The following is a 23,833-nucleotide window of genomic DNA, read 5'->3' as shown; positions in this document are numbered from 1 at the left end:
TCTATTATTAATAAAAAAAAATTATAAAATAGTTTTTAAATTGATATCTAACAATCAGTTACTAAAGTTTTGATTACTAATATTTTAGGTTCTAAATTGTTTGGAATATAAAGTAGTAAGTAGTTAAAACTTTGGTAGCTAATGGTTAAATACCAATTTAGAAACCATTTTATAATTTTTTATTAATAATAGAAACCACTTTTTAAATTTTTTTTACAAAAAATAAAATAAAAATATAATTATAATATATATATATATAAATTTTTTTTCTTACTTTCCTCCTTATGTTGTAAACCCCAATTGTTTCCCCTTTCTCTTCTTCAAAACAATCCCAAATTCTAACTTCCACCTCATTTGCAATCCCTTCTGCTCATGTTATCCTTTGAACTTTGAAATAAAGTTGTAATTAGATAGGTCTCAGATTATTGTTACATACAAAATTTGTATGTAATTACATACGATTTTTCAATATCCGTAAAAATCGTATGTAACTTTTAAGAAGTGATCTTTAAGCTTAACTCAACCTCATAAAACCGACTTATGATGTGAGGTTTGCACCCACTTATATACTATGAAATGCTCTAATATCTAGTGAATGTGAGATATTCAACAGTAACAATTACTTATGTTAGTTTTACATGCGAATTTATGTTTGTATGTAATTTATATATAACTATGTTTTACATACAAATTTTGTCTATTACATACGAATTTCAATTATATATAATATCGGATTTTCTTGTACTGCCACACCCACTGTAGACATATCGTGGTTTACATACCATTACCTAAAGGCTAAGTTATAGTCATCATTTTAAGTCAGTCGATATCAAGTATTTGTCCAGCAGTTGTGAGTTACATCCGCATATGTTAGTCTGGCAGATAATTGACTTGTTTAGTGTATTACATTTGGATTGTGTTATTCTATAAACTGAATGAGAAAATTTCATTTTAAAACATGTTGTGAGTTACGACCTACTATGTTATACAATTAAGTTATATTGAGCAAATTTTATACTTAATACAATGTTTACAAATAATAACAACTTGCATAAATTAAAATATCTCATTAAAACGTTTTCAAGTTCACGTACAATATATTCTTAAATTAAAAAAAAAAACTAAAAATCTAAATATATAATATAATGACCTAACTATTGTATCCATTTTGCCTTCCGTGTACAACATGTGGATGTCTAATATAAATGACCCCCTCGTCCATTAGTTTATGGACTAACTGAGTGGAGTGTGAGTTCCCTCCTAATCTTAAAAAAAAGTAGATTACTTACTCTTAAGAAACATATTTAACAAATAAAAAAGAATGACCTAATAAATTTATATATATATATATATATGGGCTAGAGAAAACATCTAAAAGATTATTAGATTTATATAGTTTAAGATAATGTTAGAGATTCTACATCGACTAAAGATGAGGAAAATTCATTGTATATAAGTGAGTGCAAACTTCACCTGATGAGTCGGTTTTATGGGGTTGAGTTAGTCTTAAAGTCCACTTTGTAATATGGTATCAAAGCCATTTTGCGCCTATCCTAGCGAGTGTTTGTTAGGCTTATCAGGTCACCCACTATCGGGCCGTTATCGGATCACCCATAATATGTTATCCCACGCACGAGCTGTCACTCTCGGCGTGAGGGGTGTGTTGGAGATCCCACATCGATTAGAGATGAAAACAATTAATTGTATATAAGTGGGTGCAAACCTCACCTCATGAGCCAGTTTTATGAGATTGAGTTAGGTCTAAAGTCCACTTCATAACAGATAATGAGTTTGTAATATTTTGTCTTGTATGTTATAGTTCATTCTTATTCAATGTGATGTATATGGTTGAATTTCTAATATATATAATAGAGAAGGAGTACTTTGAAGGCACCTTGTGTCTCATTACTTGTTGGCCGACCAAAGTGAGAATAAACTTAAAACAAAGAGATGAGAGCATAGAAAAGAGGAGAATTTTGTTGATTATGTGAAGCAACCGGCAACAACTATAAATATAATTATGAGTGGCCGGCTAGATACTCTTTTGCATTTTCATTTTTATTATTACCTTCAATTAATAATTTCAACATGGCAATTTTATGACTCTTTCTCTTTTTTACCTTTGATTTTTCAGTCATTATTTTGTTTTTGGTATGTACAAAAACTCTCACATTATTTAATATTCCATGCAAAAAAAAAATGGATACATACATTCATGTCTTGATTTACTTGTACACTTCTGAAAGATAAAATGGGGATGAAGACATGAGACTCTTTATTAAACCAAATGTTTCACAATGAAGTTCCACTCTCATGTAATATTAATATTAATTCAAGTTTAATAATAATGTAATACTGTTTTATAGTGCCAATCAATAACCAAATTATTACTGATATAATTTTTAAAATAGTTATTATTAAAAATAAAAAATGTTATATATATATATATATAGTAGTTTGTGATTGGATGAGAGTGTTATACTAGTGTAAATAACCTATTTTAGAGAAATGATGATAATAAATTTTTAATCTATATATGAAGAGTATTTATCAGGTTCACTGTTGTCAGTTTACATTAACAGTTAAATCTATTATTATTATTATTATTATTATTATTATATATGTGGTATTCATAATTATTTGACAGTGCATCATATATACATCCATAATGTCTATGCTAATTGTTGAGTTTTATTGGACAAAGTTTGTGCCAACAAGAAGAAGCCTAACGACAAAAAATTGGTAAATAATTTCTTAGTGACTTTAAAAGAATTTATTCAAGTATTTGATTTGAAAAATTTCCAAATAAATAAATGAATTTTACAGTAAAACTTATTAAATAAAATAAAAAAAGTTCCAATAAATTATAGTTTCCTTTTTTTTTTCAATCAATCTTGTGTATGAACATCACTCGTGCTTCCAGTTAGTGTTAAATGGGATTTTGTAAAAGTTTTGAGTATTTCGTGCTTTGTTACAAACTCATTGCATAAGAAGTTTCAAGCAATGTTTAAAAATTTGGATAAATTATTGATTCGAGTTCCTGAATGAACCAAGAAGTCACTTACAAAACCACTGAGTTTGACACAGATTTACACCACTTGTGGCAAGTAACAATTGTATAGGAAGATTGTATTGTAATATGAATTGGATAAAGATTTTAAAATATTTATAAAATATGAATTTAGAAAGAAATTGAAATTTTAGAATTTTATTAGAGTAAGTGAATTATTTAAAATTAAAAAAGATTTAGCTTGACTTGGGCTTGAGTACACTTGTGGCTCGATTTTGATCTAGGTACACTTGGCTCAATCTAATGTGGGATCGAACTAACTTAGTTTGACACGGTCCTAACTCGATGTCGCAGTCCAACGCATGCCCAATTCAACTTGACCAAACTTGATTCGATTTGTTTCGCTCCCACCTAAGCCCAATCGAACTTGGACTTGATCTGAGTTGAACCCAACCGAACTTGACTTAACATGGGCCTAACCTAACTCTGTTGAACCTGATTTTGTCTCGACTCGGCTTGACTTGAACCCGGTCAACTTGGCTAGACTTGACTTGACTCGACTCGATTGGGCTCAACTTGACTTGGTCTGAACCGGACTAGACCCGATCTGGTCTTAATCAAACTATGACCCACCTAGACCTAACCCAACTCGACCTAACTCAGATAAATGTGGACTTGTCTCGACTCAAATGAATGTGGATTTACCTTAATTCGGTTCAACCTGAGTCTGGGTCTACTTAGCTCGATCATGGCCCAGGCTGACTCAACTCAACCTAAGCCTAGGTAGACTCGGTTTGATCCAGCTTGACATGGTCTTTATCAAGGTAAGCCGAAGCTGGTCTTGATTGCATTAGGACTAACCTAGGTCTAATCCAACTTGACTAAACACGAGTTGACCCGACTCTGATGAATCTGAACACTACTAAAAAATTAAATAGAAATTAATTTTAAAGACAAAAAATATTATTTGCTATAATTATATAAATTAATTTAGACACTAATAAATTTTTTTAATTGTTAAAATAATATTTAATTTATTCAATATAACAACTAATTATTATTATTTTTTAAATTAATTTTTATTTAATGATTTTGTTGTATTAGTCGGATATAATGGTTACCAATCTACTAAAAAAGGTTTTAATTAACAGTATAACTCTTTTTCACTTAAAAAACTTGAAATCATTCACTGATATATAGTAAGTAAAATAAGTTTAAGTGTCATTATTCAATTTTAACTTCTTCCATAGTCATCACTGATATACCTATAATAATATTATATTATATATATATATATATATATAAATATATATATATATATATATATTTTAAAAAAAAAGTAAAATTTCGTGAACAAAATAGGGAAAGCAAATGACAAGTCAGGAGAATATTTTATTTTGAAAGAATTGGTCTTTTTCTTATAAAAGAATTATACATAGTGTTTGTCAGTGTTGCAAAGCTCCTCGATAGATGACAACTAGCTAAAAAGCCATAGCAGAATGAACTTTTAACAAACACAAAAACTATAAACAAAGGGAAAAAAGTTGCATGACCATGTTGAAATGCAATTCATATTAAATTATAAACTATGTACAATCATGTTTTACTCCCAGACTAAGAGAATCAAAGGTATTATTCTTCAATAGTACCATTTTTTAATGTTTATTATGCATCTTGCAAGCTAATTTTGAAGCATTTTAAAGATGTCTCTTTGAAAAACACCAACTAAGGTCATGAATCACTCTAATCTAATTTTCTCCATTCTTTTCTTCCAGGTTTCAAGTACCTCAAGTGACAATGGAAGACATAAACAGGTGGCTATTATCGTCTTATTTGAATGAAAGTGTTAACCATGATTTTGCCATCAGAAGGTATTGTCCAGCAAGAATGGAGCAAGAGCAAGGAGGAGAGTGCCAAGATCAAGAGGGAGTGGTTTTTGATGATACTGAGTTATGTTCTTCTGATGACAGCACTCCTTGTTTGGCTTCATCAGAAGTTGATGACTTTGTTGATAGCTTCATCAACATGGATCAGTATGAGAAAGCAGATCAAGGGTACCAAGAGAAGCATAAAAGTTTTGGCCACTTTGTGGTGAGTAATGATGATGATGAGGCTGATGAATACTCCTCCATGAATGGTGTCTTTGGATATCTTCCAACCACCATGGAGGATTCAGAATTGGAGATCTATGAAAATCTCACAACATCCATGTTGGAGGAAGAGGTTGTTGCAATGAGTGACTCTTTGGGTGCAATACCTGAGTTTGTGCATTGTGCCAAAGAGGCCAACCTTGGTGTGGACCAAGGCTTAGAGTTGGTTCACATGCTGCTGGCCTGTGCTGAAGCTGTGGGGTGTAGGGACAACCAGCAAGCTGAGTTGCTGATCAGAAGAATTTGGACTTTGGCAAGCCCTTCAGGAGATGCACTGCAAAGAGTTTCCTACTGTTTTGCCACAGGATTGAAGTGTAGATTGTCACTTCTTCCATATAATGTCATTACAAATGGTACACTCACAGATACTTCCATGGATATGCCTTTGATCAATAGGGAGAATAAGATGGAAGCATTTCAACTTCTTTACCAAACCACACCTTACATTGCCTTTGGTTTCATGGCTGCAAATGAAGCCATATGCCAAGCATCACAAGGAAAGAGCTCAATACACATTGTTGATTTAGGAATGGAGCATACCCTTCAGTGGTCTTCCCTCATAAGGGCCTTTGCTTCAAGGCATGAGGGTCCTCCAATGCTCCGGATCACAGGATTAACCGACCATGAAGATAACTCTAAACTTCAAACTAGCATGAGTGTGCTTGTGGAGGAAGCAAGCTCTTTGGGAATGCATCTTGAATTCCAGACAATTTCTGAGCCTGCATCTCCTTCTCTTCTTACTGTGGAGAAGCTGAACTTGAGAAAAGGTGAAGCTTTATTTGTCAATAGTATCTTGCAGTTGCACAAATATGTCAAAGAAAGTAGAAGCTATCTGAAGGAAATTCTGCTATCAGTGAAGAAGCTAGGTCCAACTGCTTTTACAGTGGTAGAGCAAGACACAAACCACAATGGCCCTTTCTTCCTTGGGAGATTTTTGGAATCACTTCACTATTACTCGGCCATATTTGATTCTCTTGAGGCATGTATGCCAAGAAATAGCCAACAGAGGATGAAGATAGAGAGATTACACTTTGCAGATGAAATTCAGAACATTGTAGCTTATGAGGGTCCAGAAAGAACAGAAAGACATGAAAGGGTAGACCAATGGAGAAGGCAATTAGGCCGAGCAGGATTTCAGGTGATACCATTGGAGTGCACAAGCCAAGTTAGAATGATGCTTTCTGTTTATGAGTGTGATGGATACACATTATCCTGTGAGAAGGGAAACCTTCTACTTGGATGGAAAGGAAGGCCAGTGATGATGTCTTCTGCATGGAAAGTGGCAAGTATGTGATTTTCCCTATTAAATAGTCAGAAGAAGCTAATGAAGAATGCTCATTTTCTTTAACAACTAATTTGATAAAACTAGTCATCTTCTACCTAATCTTCTGCATTTTCCCTCATTGATAATACAAAACTTTCCAAGTATGTTGAATTAGCTATTTATGAAATGAATATGCTTTTTGACCTTTAGTCCTAGAATTCATGTGAAAATGTTTAGGAAAATGAAGGGATAGAGCCATTTTCCTAATACCATTCAAACTTGCCAAGAAATACAGCACATACACTTTAGCAGAACAAGCATTAGTTATTAATATGTAATGCTTCAGAATAATAATTTTTTAAGTGAATTGTTTTTCTTTGAAACTTTTCCTTTTCTCCTCTTATTGTTCATGTTTTTGTTTTTCATATGAAAAAAAAAATGAGTGCAAATGCTAGTAAGAGAAATTGAAAGAAAAAAAAAACAGAGAAACACCATTTCAACATTTGTCTTTTCCAATTTACTGATATATGCATTAAGTATGTTTTCATGATTCCTCAGATGGATCTAGATGGACAATTTTTATGTAGTTCAAATCAATAAAAATATTTTCAATTTGGTTGACAAACACATGCTAAATCAAAACAAAATGTCATCTTAGCAAAATCTTTTATCTTTAAAATTGATTTCTATTTAATGATTTTTAATGTATATATATTAAAACTTGATAACAAATACAATTAATTATTTAAGTAAATAAGATAACACTACCAAAATTTGAAATAGTAATATCACCAACCTCAATTTGATTATAATAATCTTTGTGATGACAATATCATCAATAAATAAATTACTTTCTTCTTCAAGGAGTGTTTCACAACATAGTATGTCATAATTAAGATTAATTGATTTTCATTAGATCATCAATTTAGTTTATCAAGTTGGGGTTGCTTGAGGCATTAAAGAGATTTTTTTTAAGCTTACACACCATGTTTAAGGTGTTGGTGATTAAAGTCTTGAAAGAACTTAGACTTCCTCTTTCAATTTCATATCCTTTATGTGTAGTTGGTACAACAATCACTCTAAGTTTTGGAATAAATGATAGAATGACACAAACTGAATTTAGTTTGGTCATTGCTACAAATGCTTTTTGTAATCCATACTATATGATTATATGATTGTGCACCTTTATTTGTCACTAATCGGGTTTTATTTTAATTTATGTTAGGCAATTGCTTCCTGCACCATATCACTGCACCCGATTCTAGCGGAAAAGACGAAATTGTCCTTAAAAAAAATTTCCGAAATATATGTTCCAGATTTTTTTATCCATAACGAAATTTTATACTACGGATTTTTTTATCTGGAATGAGTTTTTCATTTTTGTTTCTGGATTTTCATTTCCGAAACAGAATAATCTCTTTTCCAGATTTTTTTTTTCAGAATGTATTATTTTCAATTCTGGATTTTTTTGTCCGAAATAGAATTTTAATTTTTTTTCTGAATTTTTATTTCCGAAACTCAATAACCACTTCCAGATTTATTTTTCCAGAATATATTATTTTCAATTCCGAATTTTTATTTCCGAAATTAAGGATATTTTTGGAAATTAAAAAAATATGTTGAGTGCAGGTTAAAAATGATCGGGTGTAGGAACATTTGTCTTTATGTTACCATCAACATTGTGAACATTGTGTTTAATGGAGAATGTCCAATTGCATTCAAATGACATTTTCCCTATCGAAGGGCAGTGATCTGCACCCAATTCTAAAGAAAAAGACGAAAATATTTTTAATGTATTATTTTTTTATTACGAATTTTCTTATTCAGACTAGGTTTTTGATTTTTCTTTTCTGGATTTTTATTTTCAGAACAATAGATCTACTTCTTCAGAATGTATTAATTTGAATTTCAGATTTTCATTTCTAAAATAGAAGATGAAATTTTAAAATTGTGTTGGGTGTAGCTTAAAAATGTTGGGTGTAAGAAACATTGCCTTATTTTTAACTAGGGTTTGACATCTTTAGGTTGTTGGAGATCTTTTAAATCATTCCTTAGAATAGAGATGTTGTCAAAGGCTACCAAAAGTCATGTAACCTTGTGAGGGTAATTTATTTATTTTAAAAGAATAGAAATTTTTAAAGTAAAATAAGTTGTTTGGATAAAAAGATTAAAAGAAATTTAAATTTAAAATTTGTTGTAGTAATTCAGAAGGGTAATTTATTTATTTGAAAAGTTTAGAATTCTTTAAAGTAAAATAAGTTGTTTGGATAAAAAAAAAATTAAATTTGATTTTTGTTAAGGAAATTTCAAATAAGCAAGATATTAGTATTTTAAATATCCTTAGAAGGGAAGAAATTTGAAATTCGACTCTCAATTTGATATCGAAAATTAGCATCAAATTATTATACTTTTCGGATTCTATAATCCAGAGTTTTTCCAAATCATCCATTCCAAAATAAATAAATAAATCATCAATAACATAAAAGATATTTTTAATATTTTAAGAAGTATGGGTGTCAGTTAAAGAAAGAAAGTCTTAAGGAACAATAGAAGCAAAATAGTATATAAAATTAGTGAAGTGATATCTCTATGCAAGCATACCCATTACTCTAGAGGTGTGGGTGGTGATGAAAACAAAACTTGTTGGAATTAATGGTGAAAGTGTAAATTTTGGTACTGATAAAATAATAAATTTAAAAGGATAATATGTTTTGATCAAATTTCCCATTTTTAGCATTTTTGATAAATACAAGTATTCGTACAATTCAAAATAAATATATTAAAAAACTACAATCCTTTTAGAAAAAATGACTGTGCTTATAATTTAATATAAATTCTTAATAAAAATCATTTTTAACTTGACATTAGGTTTTTATCTAATAATCATTAAAGAACTGAATATTATTAGAAATGACAGATGACAGATATATGAAGTTACTATTCATATTTATGGTTAAGCAAAGAATAGAAAAAAGAGACTTATAATGATGTGCAGAATTCAAAAACCAAACACAGGATACAAAAAAAATTTCAAGATTGTGAGAAATGAAAATCAAAAGTATATTTGAATGAGGCTGCTTCCCTTTTGAGATGTCTAGCACATCATTAACACTGCCCTCTAGACAAGTAATAGCAATTATCTATAATAAAATCATTGATAGCAGTTACAAGATTGGAAAACCAAGGAACAAGAAAAACATTGTACAATATACAGAAACTAAATGACAAATTTTGCACTTATGTTGAAACATTGGTATACAACTTTGCATCATAGTGTAGTATAGGATTATTATAGTAAGAAGAAAAAAAACTACAGTATATAGAACCACCCCTGTATAAGTTACTTCCTTGGATCACCATTAAATGACAGTATGAATGCCAACTTTACAATGTATGACTCATTTAGAAGTTTTATGGCCCTGTGTTTTGGTTTGGCTTGCTGCTGCAGACATTATGCGCAAACGACTGGCGATTTCTGTGAAAGATGGTCTGACTGCAGGATTGGGAGCCCAACACTGTTCCATTAGTGTTCTCCATTCAGGATCACAGTTACTTGGGATGGTTGGCCTTAATGTGTTATTTACAATCCCACCTGTAAGGGAGACACAAATTAGTGATCGGTTCTGCACAAAGATCCTTTTTGAATAAATTTTTCCATAGGCTCTAAGGGGTGTGTTAAAGATCTAGACTATAAATATAGTCAAATTATTAGAGTATATAACTGAATAAAATTTCATCTTACAAGTTAGTTTTATGATGCTGAATTAGGACATGTTTTAAGAAGCAGAATAGATTTTAGTAAGGAACCAAAAGTTTATGTACCATCCAAAAGTGATTCTACTTTACCAGTCAAACAGAAACCAATTCTTGTAAACAGCAATTCTTTCAACATCATTTTTTTCCAAATTTAATTCTACCAAAATCTGAACCATACAGATAGTCTAGACAGATAGCTAAAACCAAACCAAGCACAGGTCAACAGTAAAATAAAATCTACAACCATTCTAAGGTAGACACAAATTTTGAATGTGTCGCAGCATATTTGGTGTTGATAATTTTTTTTTGGACAGAATCACTTTATATTTTACTTTTTTTCAAATAGTTATATCCAAAGATTTTGATTAAAAGCTGTAAGGAATATAAAAAGCTAATCCAATCGCTCTTTCCAAAAGATTTTTTTTATCAGAAACTGAGGAATGCAAAATAAGCTATAATTAAATAGCATTAGTCTATCAATTTCTTATAAAAACTTCATCCATTTCCAGAACAATAAAGAAAACTGCTGAAGGTATGATACAGACATGAAAAAGAAGGTCCACTATTTCTAAAAACTTGACCCATTACACTGAAAATATATGTATTTGGTTTTTTTAATAAAGAATTGTTAATATCCATCATTGTCTAGTTACTTCGCCAACATTGAAGTGAGTTCCAAGTTTTGAGGCCTAGCAAAGGCAGTCCACAAAAGCAGACTAATTTCCTTCTATGCAAGAGAAGATACATGGGCACATGGTATGTCTTGTGCACAACATATTAAAAATGGGCCAAGTAAGGCCCAAATGTTTGAATTAGGTTTTCTGAAATTAGGGTTTTAGTTTTGGACAACACCTCCTTCAACGGGCACAACATCCCATCTAATTGATTCATTTTCCACCACCTCACAGCCTCACCGGAGCACGTGCCTGCCACCATACAAGACCAAAAATGGCTGCACACAAGTCATGATCCATAATCAACAACCCCTGCCGATCCTTTGATCCACCAAGCCACGCGGTGCCTCACTCTGATCCTCCAAACTCGCTGACTCATGCAAATATGCAAGTAAACTCGCGATCTTGACAACATTGGTCTTAACAAAGAGTTTCATATACCTCTTATAGCCTCTTCACAATAGCTCTCTAAGCACTAAAAGAAATTATTAAATAAAGAAATAGATGCATTAAAAGTAACAAAATATAGAAAGTTTTCAATGCTTTATTTACAACATGTTTGATTTCCCAACCATTCCTACTAATATTGGTCCGATGTGAAGTAACAAGGTACATCTTCTGCATGGTTGATGTGATTTCAATGGGATCTTCAGATCCCTATTGATATTCTACTATTAAGGATATTCTACAACTTGACCCTGCTTTTACTGGATCCTATGCAAGATCACAATTTTGATAATGTTGCTCTATTCTACTATTATCTAATGTTTGTTACTTGAATACTATTGCAATGTAATATTATTTCATTATCATTATTTCTTTTATATGTACCCAGGGTCTAAGGTAAGTGCCTTGCCTCTTAATGGAACCTATAAATCAAAAGCACAAGAATGTGGATTGAATACCCTGAGATTTTCCCCATCTTATTTATTCAAGTTGGTATCTATTATGAAGTGGACTTTAAGTCTAACTCAACCCCATAAAACCGGCTCATGAGGTGAGGTTTGCACCCACTTATATACAATGAATTGTCTCAATCTCTAGTCGATGTGGGATCTCCAACACACCCCTCACGCCGAGAGTGACACGATAGGCCCAACAAACACTCGCTAAGATAGGCTTTAAATGGCTCTGATACCATATTATGAAGTGGACTTTAAGCCTAACTCAACCCTATAAAACTGTCGATGTAGGATCTCCAACAGTATCGAAGAGAGTAAAACCCCGCTCTGTCTTCTTCATTTTCTTTTCCAACATCAGTAGTTGACATCACCACATTGGTTGTTGACATCGCCACTATCAACCTCCATCCACCACCGTATGGCTTAGTTCCATTGGGAGAAATCAGGGTTAGGTGCATCTCGATGATCATCCAAGCGCCAATCTACGCAAATCCAATTTCTAATGCATATCGTCCATGCACTGCCTTCACACCGTCAGAACCACAGGGAGACTCTTCCATTTGACTTGTTAGCCTCTTCTATCTCCATTTAAGACCTCATTTCACCGTTCCAATGTACTTTGGTGTTGGGACATGTTCTCTATCTCAGTTTTAGGGTTACTCTTCTCTCAGCCAGTCATTGTTCATCATCTCTAAGATGGCTTCAATAGGTTCTGCTTCATTGTTTTCGACTACTCCTACCATTACAAGTGCAAGACTCAACTAGAGGAGTTATTCATCTCGTGATGCAAATTGGGTTGGTTGTCCCATTTCCAGGGGAGATATTGTGTATTCCTTGGAGGGAACCCTATATCTTGGAAAAGTAAGAAACAAAGTGTTGTGACGAGGCCCGGAGAACAAATGGGCTTTGTGAGCCACTAGCCCATGAAGGGAGCAATACATGGTGGGGAAAAGTATTTGTGAGAAAGAAGAATACGATGGTTGAGGTGGCATGACTTTTGGGTAGAGCAGTTAGAGGAGAGAGAAGAATATTTTGTTTTGGGGATCCAATTTGTATTATATTTTGGGGTCAGTTAGAGAGGGGGGATTTTCGGTAAAAGGAGAGGAACTGTTTGGGTTGTTCTAGAGGAGCTTAGCTCTAGGCAATGGGGTTTGTTATCCTTTTGTATTCATTCTTTCATTGACAAATAATACATATATATAAGTGTTTATTTCATTTCTTCCTATTTTCTTTTGGCCGTTGAGTGGTGGGTTTGTAACATGTTACCCCATTCAAACTTAAACTCTAAGAGGACCTAGAATTTAGTTTGTGTTCCAAGCTTGGTGCATATGATATATACTCCAACTTGAGGGGGAGAGTTGAAATGTAATGTTCTATTATTATTTCTTTTGTAGGTACCCAACTTTAGGGTTACAGTTTAAGATAAGTGTCTTGCCTCTTTTTCTAACCTATATATACATCAACCAAAAGCACAACAATGTAGATTGAATACAGGTGTTTCCTCTATCTTATTTATTCAAGTAATACAAAGTGTCGATTTCAAGAAGACACAAAAAGACTAGTAGAGATAAAAAGAAGAGCATAAGATTACCTATAATTGCACCATAGTGCATATTGGCATATGGCTCCTCACCAGTAAGAATTTCCCACAATACTATGCCAAAGGAGAACACATCAACCTGCAGAGAGAAGGGAGACAAGGGTAACAAACTAAAATGAATTTCAGCGATTTCCTTCCAAGATACTATTGAGATGTAAATTACAAATATCCCATATGAACAAAAGATCTTCGAAGGTAGTAAGAGAATGAAGTAGGAGAATTTGAATGCTCAAAATTTAAAATGGTAAAATAAAACTAATTCAACAGGAACTTCCTGAAAACCAGAGTATTGTGAACTGGTAAAGAGTTTTATTGTCATGTGAGATGAAAGAAATTTCTACATCTAGAAAAAAAAAAAATCAATAGAAGACCTCATTACCTTAGTTAAATTACAATTGAGTCATGTGATTGCAGAAAAACATTTTATAGAGATAAGTTGAAATATTACCTTTTCTGAGACCTTATTGCTGCTGCCATTCAGAAGCTCTGGTGCCATCCAAGGTAATGTCCCACGCACACCACCAGTAACCAAAGTATTTCGCTTAATTTTTGATAAGCCAAAATCACCAACCTGGGTAAGAAAATTTCTCAGTCAACACAAAAATGTGATCTTTCAAGCTGATAGAAAAATAATACCAGACCCAGTCTACATACCTTGCATATTGGACGTAAAGGATCTTTCAAGTTTACAAGCAAATTGTCACATTTTAAGTCAAAATGCACAATGTTTTTTGAGTGCAAATATTCCATTCCAAAAGCTGCATCCATTGCAATTATCAGCCTCTTGCGACGATCAAGATACCTAAATACAAAATCCTTGTAAGAATCTTGAACCAAAATCATAAAAAAAAATGGACATAAAATTCAACACTCAAATGCTCTTGCTGACACAATAAAACTTAGAGTCGATCACACACAACTATACCAAATCATGAAGTTTTCCTAATAAATATCCATGCACTCCATCCAAGATATAAATTGCAATGACAGCTCTCTTTTCAACAAATTTGAGACAGAAGTAAGCCTTAATCTAATGCACTATAATAGAGATGCAAAATCTAATTTCAAAAGCATTACCTATCCTTGCGAAGTAATACATGCCTAAGAGAACCATCCACCATATATTCTGCCACAGTGGCCATTGTACCACCTGGTCCGTGCTGTACCACACCATAAAATGCAACCACATTTGGATGATGAAGCTTGGAAAGAATGTCAGCTTCCCGCCAAAACTCTACAGTCTGAGAAAAGAAGCAAATATCATCTCAGCTCAAAATATATCATGATTAAGGATATTGAAACAATCATGACAAAAATAATCTCTCTTATTTTATTTTAATGAAAAATATATTGCATCCTATACTACATCCACTAAATAAAAAGTTACCAATCTCTCTTGTTCAGATGACCGACCCGTGAAGCAGCTCTTCTTTATTCTTTTAATAGCAACATCTGTTCCTCTCCATTTTCCATGATACACGGTCCCAAAGGTACCAGAACCTAGTTCTCGCAGCTCTTCAAGATCTTCATTCTTAATGACCTACCAATTTGCATAAAAAAACAAAGAAATAATTGAAGTAATGAACTAAATATTTTCAGGTCCGCACTACAGCATGAATGTATGCATGCATTCAAAAAATTTGAATTTATAATATATACTCACACACACACACACACACACACATACAAACACATGTAACAGCTAAATGACCAGATAAGCATAAACTTTACAACGTCAAAAGAGAGAAAGAAAAATTCTAAAACAGCAGATCATGAACAAGAAGTTTATTAACTTATCTATAAAGACATTGAGAATACATATTAGAGAAGCTAAATGTTTTACACAATTATGTGCCAAAAATGTCAAACTACAATTAGCCCACAAGAGGAAGAAGTATAGTGTAATGGCGACAAGAATGATGCAGCAGATGCCCAGTGCTATAACATGTAACCTGTGCACTTTTTATTACTATACAGATTTAATTAGATTTATTCATTCATTAGGATTCATTGGTCAAGGTTCCTTGTTTGAGGTAATAAAGTCTGATTTTGATGTCCATAATTCTAGCATAGCATTTAAGATCAAAGTTGTATAAATAGTGATCCTTTAGCTCTTTAAATTATCAGAAAATGATATTCACTTTTCCTCATGTTCTGGGTTGGTATTAGATTGCTCACCCTCGAGGCTCTGCTACCAGGCTAAAACCTTAGCCATCTTGCTTGAAAGCTTCCTAGATTGCAATCAGCCCTAGCTTGCCTTAATAAGCTTTACTAAAAAGTTGTTTTGTGCTGTACCTATCTCTACCTAGGATCCTAGAAATGCCTTTACTTGATTTACCCTTTCCTCTCCTCATTGTATCAGAGAACAATCTACAGTTAATATATAAGCTAAGAGAGGCAAAATTAAGCTCTCAAAAGAATATTGTCTCCTTTTTTATTTATCTCAAGTTGGCATCAAAGCGAGTCAATCCCACTCTGCCTGTCTTAGTCTTATCCAGCAAAGTCTCACTAAGGATATATCTCCCTCTCAATATTTCATTCACCCTTAATCCAGATTTGTCTCACCAGTGTTCTAATCCTTCTTTGTTCTCTCCAACTCACCTCAAACTTTTGTCTCCTCTTCTATACTTGCTGCTACACCCTCACACCAGTCTGTTCCCTCTTTTGAAATTGATGACCATAATGTCCAAGGCAGCCCTATGTCACAGACAGAGTCTATCTCCTTATCCCCTTTTGAGTCTTCAGAATCTGCTGATTTTCTTTCCCAGAACTGTTAATAATCATTCCATGTAAACCAGGTAAAGTCTGGATTTCATAATTCTAGGCTGCAGGGTTTCACAATAAAAGGCTGAGTTTTTTTTTATCGCCAATAAAAAGCCCGTGGCTTTGATAGTAATGGCTAAAGGGTGAAATATTGAGAGGGAGAGATATCCTTAGTGAGACTTTGAGAGGAAAACTGAATATCATTTGCTGATAGTAGTGGCTAAAGGGTTTCATCAAGCCTGTGGCTTTGATTTTCATGAGACATTTTCTCCTGTTGTTAAACCTACTACTATCAGACTCATCACCACTCTTGTCCTCACCAGTAATTGGGAATTGTTTCAGTTATATGTGGATAATTCTTTTCTTAATGGCTTCTTGGATTAAATAGTTTATGTGGTGCAGCACCCAATTTGAAGTTGAAGAGAAATATCTCGTTCGAAAACTCAACAAAGCCCCTTTTGGCCTAAAACAAGCACCTAGGCAGTGGTTAGACTAAAACTTACCTTTATTCAGTTTGGATTTCAACCTAGTCAATATGATCAGTCTTTGTTCATGTACAAGACTCAAGCTCACTGTTTATAATCTCATCTATGTGGATGATATTATCATCACTGGCAGCTCACCCCAACTCATTCAGCAGATTACTGAACAGCGTCTTAACCTTTTCTCTGAAGCAGCTGGGCCATTTGGACTGTTTTTTGGGTACTGAGATCAAACACCTACCAGACAAATCCCTTTTTTAATGACTCAGAGCAAGTACATTAGAGATCTCCTACACATGACTAATATGGCTGATTCTCATTCTATTTCATATCCTATGACCTCCACATGCAAATTGTCTAAAAGTGGTGGTGATTTTTTTCAGGATCCAACTCTTTACAGATTTGTAGTTGGTGATTAGCACTACACTACTGATACAAGACCTGCAATTAGTTTTGCAGTTAACAGAGTCTGCCAATTCATTGTAAATCCCAAGACTCTCACTCGGTGGCTGTCAAGAGAATTCTTAGGTATCTTAAAGGGCACTCTCTCTCATGGTCTTCACATGCAACAAGCTGCTGTTTTGCAGACCTTTATCTGTTACTCCTGTGCATGATGCTGATTGGGCTTCTGATAATTTATCAAGCTACCAGACTGTATAATTTATCTTCTCTTTTCCAACATCATTTGGTTATTCAGTTAATTGTTTTTATTTTATTCTTAATGCTTGTTTGCTCTAGCTAACCAAATCACAACTTCATAATTTTAGTTATGGTTGGAAAACCCTTTCATAAATTAGGATCTAGGTAAAGATCATGGTATAGCTTACAACTAGGAATGTGGTAGGAACTATCAAGTTCGCAGTAAGTCCTTGTCCTTAGTGTTGTTTGCTTAATATTTTCATAGAGGAATCGGGTGCACACAGTAATCTAGGTTTTTTTAAGCGAGGAATCATGTTAAAATAAATTTCATGAATTATGTATGTAATTGAACTTGTTGGCTTGAAGAAGAGGAAATACATGGGAAGGGATGGTGAAATCAATCTCCAATAGCTCTTTTACCAATTGATCGATGATAGATACCCATTAGTTAGATAATTAGGTTAATTGGACAAAGAAATACAGGGGTTTGTGTTAGTGAGAATGGGACATGACCTGCATTAGATTATGCCCCTCAAGGGCGGGCTTATGTTTGTAGACCAGCATCTTCCTGTACATAGGGATAATTATAAACAGTTAATGGACTTCTAGTAAATAAGAAGGTAAAGTGGATCCAGACCTATTGCCGATCAAAAAAAAAAGTGGATCCAGACCTCTTGAAATATCTAGAGTAGTGTATTGGCTCTAGCAGGCTTCTCGCTAGTTTTACCCAATAAAAACCCATTCTTTCTCACTGTTATAATACCATTCTATCAATAGAACTAGATAAGGACAAAAAATAAGACAGAGAAAATAGATGAAGAATACTTGGGTATTATTCTCTAGTACAAATCTTGTAAAAGAGTCAAAGATGAATTACAATAGTACACAGGGTATTCAACAGACCCTGATTTCTCCCCACTCACTTAAAGCTAAATCCTTTCCAGAAATAATAAGATATATCCCAATCTCGATCCTTTTCTTTTTTATGGGTAACATGCCTCATTCAACCTATTATTGATCCACTAAGAGAATAGAAAGCTAAGGTCTGCAGAGTATTAAACATTTTTTAAAACCTTGGTGAGACTTGGAAGATATTTTGAATGATCCAATTGCTGTTATGACAGACTGTACATCAGCAGTATGCTTTAAATGAAAAAGATAGATGTAAATTAGATTAACATGAGTGATGTGTATAAGTCTAGATTGTATGGATCCAGATCCAATCAACTATTACTACCTATACACTTCTGAAATCTGAAGAATCCAACTTAACAATGATAATTAAATAAGTAATTAAGAATCAAGCCTGCAATATGTCATACAATACCCAAACATTGCTTATTTAAGCATATGTGATCAACAAAGATACAACCTTACGGGTACACACATTATACTGTTGTAACCATATTTAGAAAACTCTCATATTTGTGAATTGTATCATATGCAATACTCGTACCCATATCTAATAGAATAGAACATACTCAAGCTTACTCTAATAATTATAGTTATTCGTGCATGCTAATACATACACTAGTAATCCATTTACACATGTCAAATAATCAGTAACTAGCTTCCCAGCAAGTGAAAGGCTTATTGAGAAGGCAAACAGAGCCTTCGGTTTGCCCAAAACTATTCAAAACATGTTCCAGGTAAGAGAAAAAGTATATAAGAAGATGGTTTTACCTGCACAGTACTAATGTCAATCTCTCCGAAAGAAGGATCAAGGGGTGGAGGTAGGTTGTTATTTTTCACATCAAATTTGTCCTAAATTGAAGCAAAGATCTTTAATTATTGGATTACAGATCTATACAACCTTACACAAAAATAAATAAAATGAAAAATTGAAATAGTACCTCAAACTCTGACCCTTGCATTCTTAAATTTTCCATCATAGCATCAAACTGCATACTCTCATTATCCTTAAGTTGGGATTGATTATAATTAGACTTCAGAATGGTAGTTTCAGTTTCCATCCTTGTATGTAAGTCCTGGGGATTTTCTTCATTAAAATTGAGATGGGAATCTTCATGATGTAGGGGATCTCCATCAGTTGTTAGCGGCATAACATGATGAGTTCTATTATCTTCTGCTTTTCCTATCCCGGGTGAAAAACCAAGATGATCTTGATCAATAAGAGAGACATTATCAAGCCCTTGCGCTAATTTGTGAAAATATGACCATCTTTTGGGCTCATGATTTTCCATATTTATGCTTAAGCCTACTCCATCTCCGGACAGTGGGTGCAGACTGGAGGGATCTTCTCCATGTATTGCTTTAGAAAACACTGAAAGCAATTCTCGGGGGAATCGATCATCAATGTCAATAAGAATGTCCCCTTGAGATTGTTTGGAAACAACACTTTGGGGGAAATCTTGATAAACATCTTTGGTTATGTTCCCAGTCACAGATACAGGTAGTTCTTGTACCATACGACCATCACTAGATTCCTTCCCTGAGGCTTCACCCCAATCAATCTCTGGCAGATTGGATGCTAGATCATCAAGACGCTTAGCAGAGGAAACATGATGCAAAGCAGTAAGATCTGATTTACCATCTTTGGTTTTGGTCTTGGTTTCAGTTTCGTCAAGCAAAGGCTTGGTTTGGCTACCTTTATGATAATTATCAGTTTCAACATCTTTAGTTCCTTCATTGCTTGACAACACTGGCTTCAACTCAGAGTCTGAGTGCTCAGATAGTTTTGACTTAATCAGACTGTTTGTATCAGGCAACGGTTTGCTCATTTGATTTTTGGAAAACCCATTGTCAGTGGTATGGCCATCTGCATTCAAGGGCTTTTCTGCATTACCCAACTCATCAGTTGGATGCAAGTTGTCCCCAGATTCTGTTACTGGGTCCTCTGGGTTGACATCAGAAAGTAAATCTGAGACATGAATTTGAGAACTATGTGTGTCATCTGACTTTGAGGAACGATTCAGCAACTCGACTTGCTCCCTTGGAGTTCTTTCTGAATAATAAACTCTTTCAGGAAGTGGTGGAGGATGAAGACAACTCAAATCAATTGCATTGGCATGGGAATCAACATAAGCAGGAACAAATGCACTGCTAGAAGTAGAAGAGAACTCATCATAATCCTTGTGCTGCACCTTTTTTGTTGAAGGCAATGAAGGTAGATGTCCCTCAGGCATGGTAACTACTACCGATGCTTCAGGAAAATTACTTTTTAAGCCACTATCATAGGTTTGTAAGGGAGCTGGAGATGTGGTTTCTGAGGATAAAACTTTTTCAGAGTCACTTTCTCGCTTAATTAAATTATCACTTATCTTTTTCACATGCATTGCAGATAACTGAGAATTTTGAATTTGTGATCCAATAGATAGATGGTCTTCATTCTGAACCCCTTGTTGATTGTTAGGTAGAGAAGGAGCCACAGGAATAGGAGTCTCTCCAACAGGGCTATGAGTGGAATTAAGGCCATGGTGAACAAAATATTGATGACTATATTCCCCAAATTGAGCCATTTGGTCACCATAAGATAGTTGATCAACTTCATAAGAATTTGAGGCATTTGGTAGAACTGCTTGTGAAGAATGAATAGTCAACGAAGGATCAGATTTGTTAGTCAAGGGAGCATCGCTGGCCCTGATAGATTCTACAGCAGCTCTGTTAGTCTCTCTATGTGAGGTTTGCCTTTCCAATTCATGCAGATCATCTGCTGAAAAACTGACACCAAGTGGGGTTGAGCTGTTTATTGATCCAAAGTCCATGCCATTAACAGCAACAACATATTGGACCTCAGAGTCATCACTAATGCTGCTGAGAGAAAATTGAGCATCTTCCAAATCACTCATTGAGAACAAAAACAGCCTAAGCTTTTTTGAGCGCTCTCTATCTTCTAGAAGATTACATTCCTCCATCATATTCTGCAAATCCTCATCAGATGATACTGATACCAATGCATCAAGATCTTCCCCGGGAAGTTGATATTTTAGTACATGAACCAGATTATAGATTAACAATGCTTTTTGCATAAGCTCCTGCCAAGATATGTCCTTTCTTAGACGAAGAATACGAGTTTGACCTCCAACATACCTTAGCTTCCCATCACTTGGTCGTGGCAATATTCTGCCACCAAAGCTACAAAGACACTTCATCATTGATGAGCTGTCAGAACCAACAGAAGAGCCATAACCACAAACAAATCGACTATTCTCCTGATTCAATGAAACTCTTGGTATCGATCGAATTGACCCATAATTGCTTCTGTCTCCGTGTGATGATGTACCCTGTCTGTTAAACTCTGTTGGACCTTTCTCAGCTTTGGATAGCATAGAAATGTCTGATCCACTTTCAGAAGCTGCATGGCTGATGCCTTTCAGTTCCATGCTACCAGTTGCATAATTGGAAGAGGAATCACTAACATTTGAAAACATGGGCTTCCTGAGATTCACCCTATCTCGCATGAATTCAAAAGCAAATTCCTCACCCGTCTGTATTGAATAATTAAGTACGGGTTTAACATCTGATGTGCTATAGTCAGATGGTCGTCTAATAGAATGCATGCCATCCACATGGTCCTGAATTATTGATTGAGATCCAGGCTGGAACTCCTCATTTCTAGGTTCCATGGTATTGCATTGAAGGTGTTTGTAGAATCTAGGCTGTTCCATCATGACATTGTTTTTAACTTCTTAAGAGAATACCTCATTAAGAAACCAAATAAAAGTTCTAAACTTCTAGTATACTTGGACACCAAATAAATATGTGACGAATTGAAACTTCCAAGATAAGACCAACTCCCTTGCACCAATGAAACACAACTTAATTGTACAGCAGTGGCCCTGTGTGAACACAATGGAATCAAGGTAGGTAGTTTAAGAAACAAATTAAATTGCAACAATATAATCACTACAGATGGAAACAAAAGAATTACACCTCTATGATCAACTATAAATTCCAAGTTACATATTGATAACCTGGATAATTGGCCAAAAGATAACATTAAAAATTTGCTATGATGTACTTACTAATTTATAAATAAACATAAACAACTACAATTTTGAGACAGAACAAAGAATTTGGGCAGTCGAACAACGTTATTTGGTGGAAAATTCTAGCTTCCTTTCCATGGCTAAAGGACCATTATGTCTCTCATGTGTGGCCATAAAACGAACATCAAATTCTCCCTCTCTCTCTCACACACACACACCCAAACACAACACATTTGATATCCAATCTTCATTTGGGAATGACTAGTATGACACTACATCATTGTCACAGTATGCAAGATGACAAGTGCAAATTTGCTGTTTAAGTTCACTAAGTTCTAAATAAATTGCACTCACAACATAGTCCGGAAACTTATAACCTCAGCAGTCAATTTAGCCCATCTCATTTTTATGTAATGAATTTCATTACCATAACAACATATTTTGATGATTTTAACACACCACACAGACACACGATCAACCTACTTCCCTTAATCTAATCTTCTACCATCAAAACTAAACACGGCAAAAACTGATAACAGAACATGAAAATTGACCTAGGTACCTGATGAAAAGGGAAAAACCCGTGCTTGTGTTTGCTGAAGTTGAAAAGGGGAAAGATTGAAAATAAAAAGTAGGGAATTTGAAGCAGAAACAGAGGTTTCAGGGGAAAATGAAAAGAACCCAGTTCAGGTTTCTCACGCTTTCGCCCATTACTCTATCTCTTCAGAGGTTGCTTCTGCTTCGACCCTTTTTCCCGGAAAATGACTGCGCTTTCTCTTTCTCTCTCTAGAAAACAGAAAATTCCCTCTCTAAAAATTTCTCTGCACCGCAGTTGTACATAGTTTCGGACATTTTGTGGAGTTACAAAAGTACCCTTGCATGTTCGTGGTTACTACTGTTATGCCATCAGCAGCAGCACGTGTGGCCTCGCAACTTGGAAGGAAATTTGTTTGTGATGATGAAATGGAACAAAATGAGAATGCTTTCTCTTTATCTTTTTTAAGCTATCGAAAATAATTAAATATTAAATAATCTTACAAAAATAATAAAGTAAGAAAAAATTATAATTTCACAACTCAAAAATGTGAAAGTTTGAATAAAGATATATATAATAAAAATAAATTTATAATTAAATGGTGTAAAAAATATTAAAATAATAATATTAAAAATTGTAAGATGAGTATAAAAAAAATTGTTAATTAATTTATGCTGGTTTAAAGGTAAAATAGTTAACATTAAATATTTTTAATATGATTTATTTTATTTTACAATAAAGAAAAATTTATTTGTTTATTATTATTATCATCCATTCAAATAGTACATTATATTCATTCTATTTTTGTTTTATTTATATCTTACATATCTCTTTTTTTTTAATTTCTATTTAACTCTTCATCCAAAAACAATTCTAACAATTTTATTAATTGGATTGGTGATTAATTAATTTAAGGAATTGGGTCATTGAATCAAAGTTTATTTATTGAACTGCATCAACCAATATATAATGAGGTGGTGTCATAATAAAATTAAGTTTGGTTTAGACTAACGGACATTTATTAGTAATTTTAAACAAAATAATTAAAAATAAATTTATTTTTTAAAATTTAAGTCATAATAAAATTAATTTTTCATTTTAGATTAATG

The 23,833-nt window shown here is 33.7% G+C and overlaps 2 protein-coding genes across 2 annotated transcripts; one reads left to right on the top strand and one right to left on the bottom strand.

The window, feature by feature from the left end:
• The first annotated feature begins 4,741 nt into the window (after positions 1-4,741).
• Positions 4,742-6,679, top strand: LOC137828238 (GRAS family protein RAD1). The gene has a single exon (XM_068634723.2). It carries the CDS (start codon positions 4,808-4,810, stop codon positions 6,452-6,454), a length of 1,647 nt encoding a protein of 548 aa, XP_068490824.1. The 5' UTR covers positions 4,742-4,807; the 3' UTR covers positions 6,455-6,679.
• A 2,954-nt stretch (positions 6,680-9,633) lies between these two features.
• On the bottom strand, positions 9,634-23,159 carry LOC137810740 (RAF-like serine/threonine-protein kinase 20). Its single transcript, XM_068612156.1, has 9 exons — positions 22,752-23,159; positions 19,094-22,039; positions 18,924-19,004; positions 14,744-14,896; positions 14,434-14,597; positions 14,011-14,158; positions 13,805-13,927; positions 13,348-13,435; positions 9,634-10,016 (listed from the first exon to the last, which is right to left on the bottom strand). The coding sequence occupies exons 2-9, from the start codon at positions 21,869-21,871 to the stop codon at positions 9,823-9,825; spliced, it is 3,729 nt and encodes a 1,242-aa protein (XP_068468257.1). The 5' UTR covers positions 21,872-22,039; positions 22,752-23,159; the 3' UTR covers positions 9,634-9,822.
• Between the last annotated feature and the right edge of the window lie 674 nt (positions 23,160-23,833).

Source organism: Phaseolus vulgaris, chromosome 11 (assembly GCF_051622355.1).
Source record: "Phaseolus vulgaris cultivar YP4 chromosome 11, ASM5162235v1, whole genome shotgun sequence".
Classification (NCBI taxonomy): Eukaryota; Viridiplantae; Streptophyta; class Magnoliopsida; order Fabales; family Fabaceae; genus Phaseolus; species Phaseolus vulgaris.
Note: the sequence above shows the minus strand (reverse complement) of the source record. Positions and strands in the feature narration are given on the sequence as shown.

What these genes read in the sequence shown, in the direction of transcription:
- LOC137828238 (XM_068634723.2), top strand. Translation starts at nt 4,808, where the DNA reads ATGGAAGACATAAACAGGTGGCTATTATCGTCTTATTTGAATGAAAGT.
- LOC137810740 (XM_068612156.1), bottom strand. Translation starts at nt 21,871, where the DNA reads ATGATGGAACAGCCTAGATTCTACAAACACCTTCAATGCAATACCATG. An exon ending in CTTTACGTCCAATATGCAAG is followed by an intron (nt 13,928 to 14,010) that starts GTATGTAGACTG and finishes TTTCTTACCCAG; the next exon opens with GTTGGTGATTTTGGCTTATC. An exon ending in GCACTATGGTGCAATTATAG is followed by an intron (nt 10,017 to 13,347) that starts GTAATCTTATGC and finishes TCTCCCTTACAG; the next exon opens with GTGGGATTGTAAATAACACA.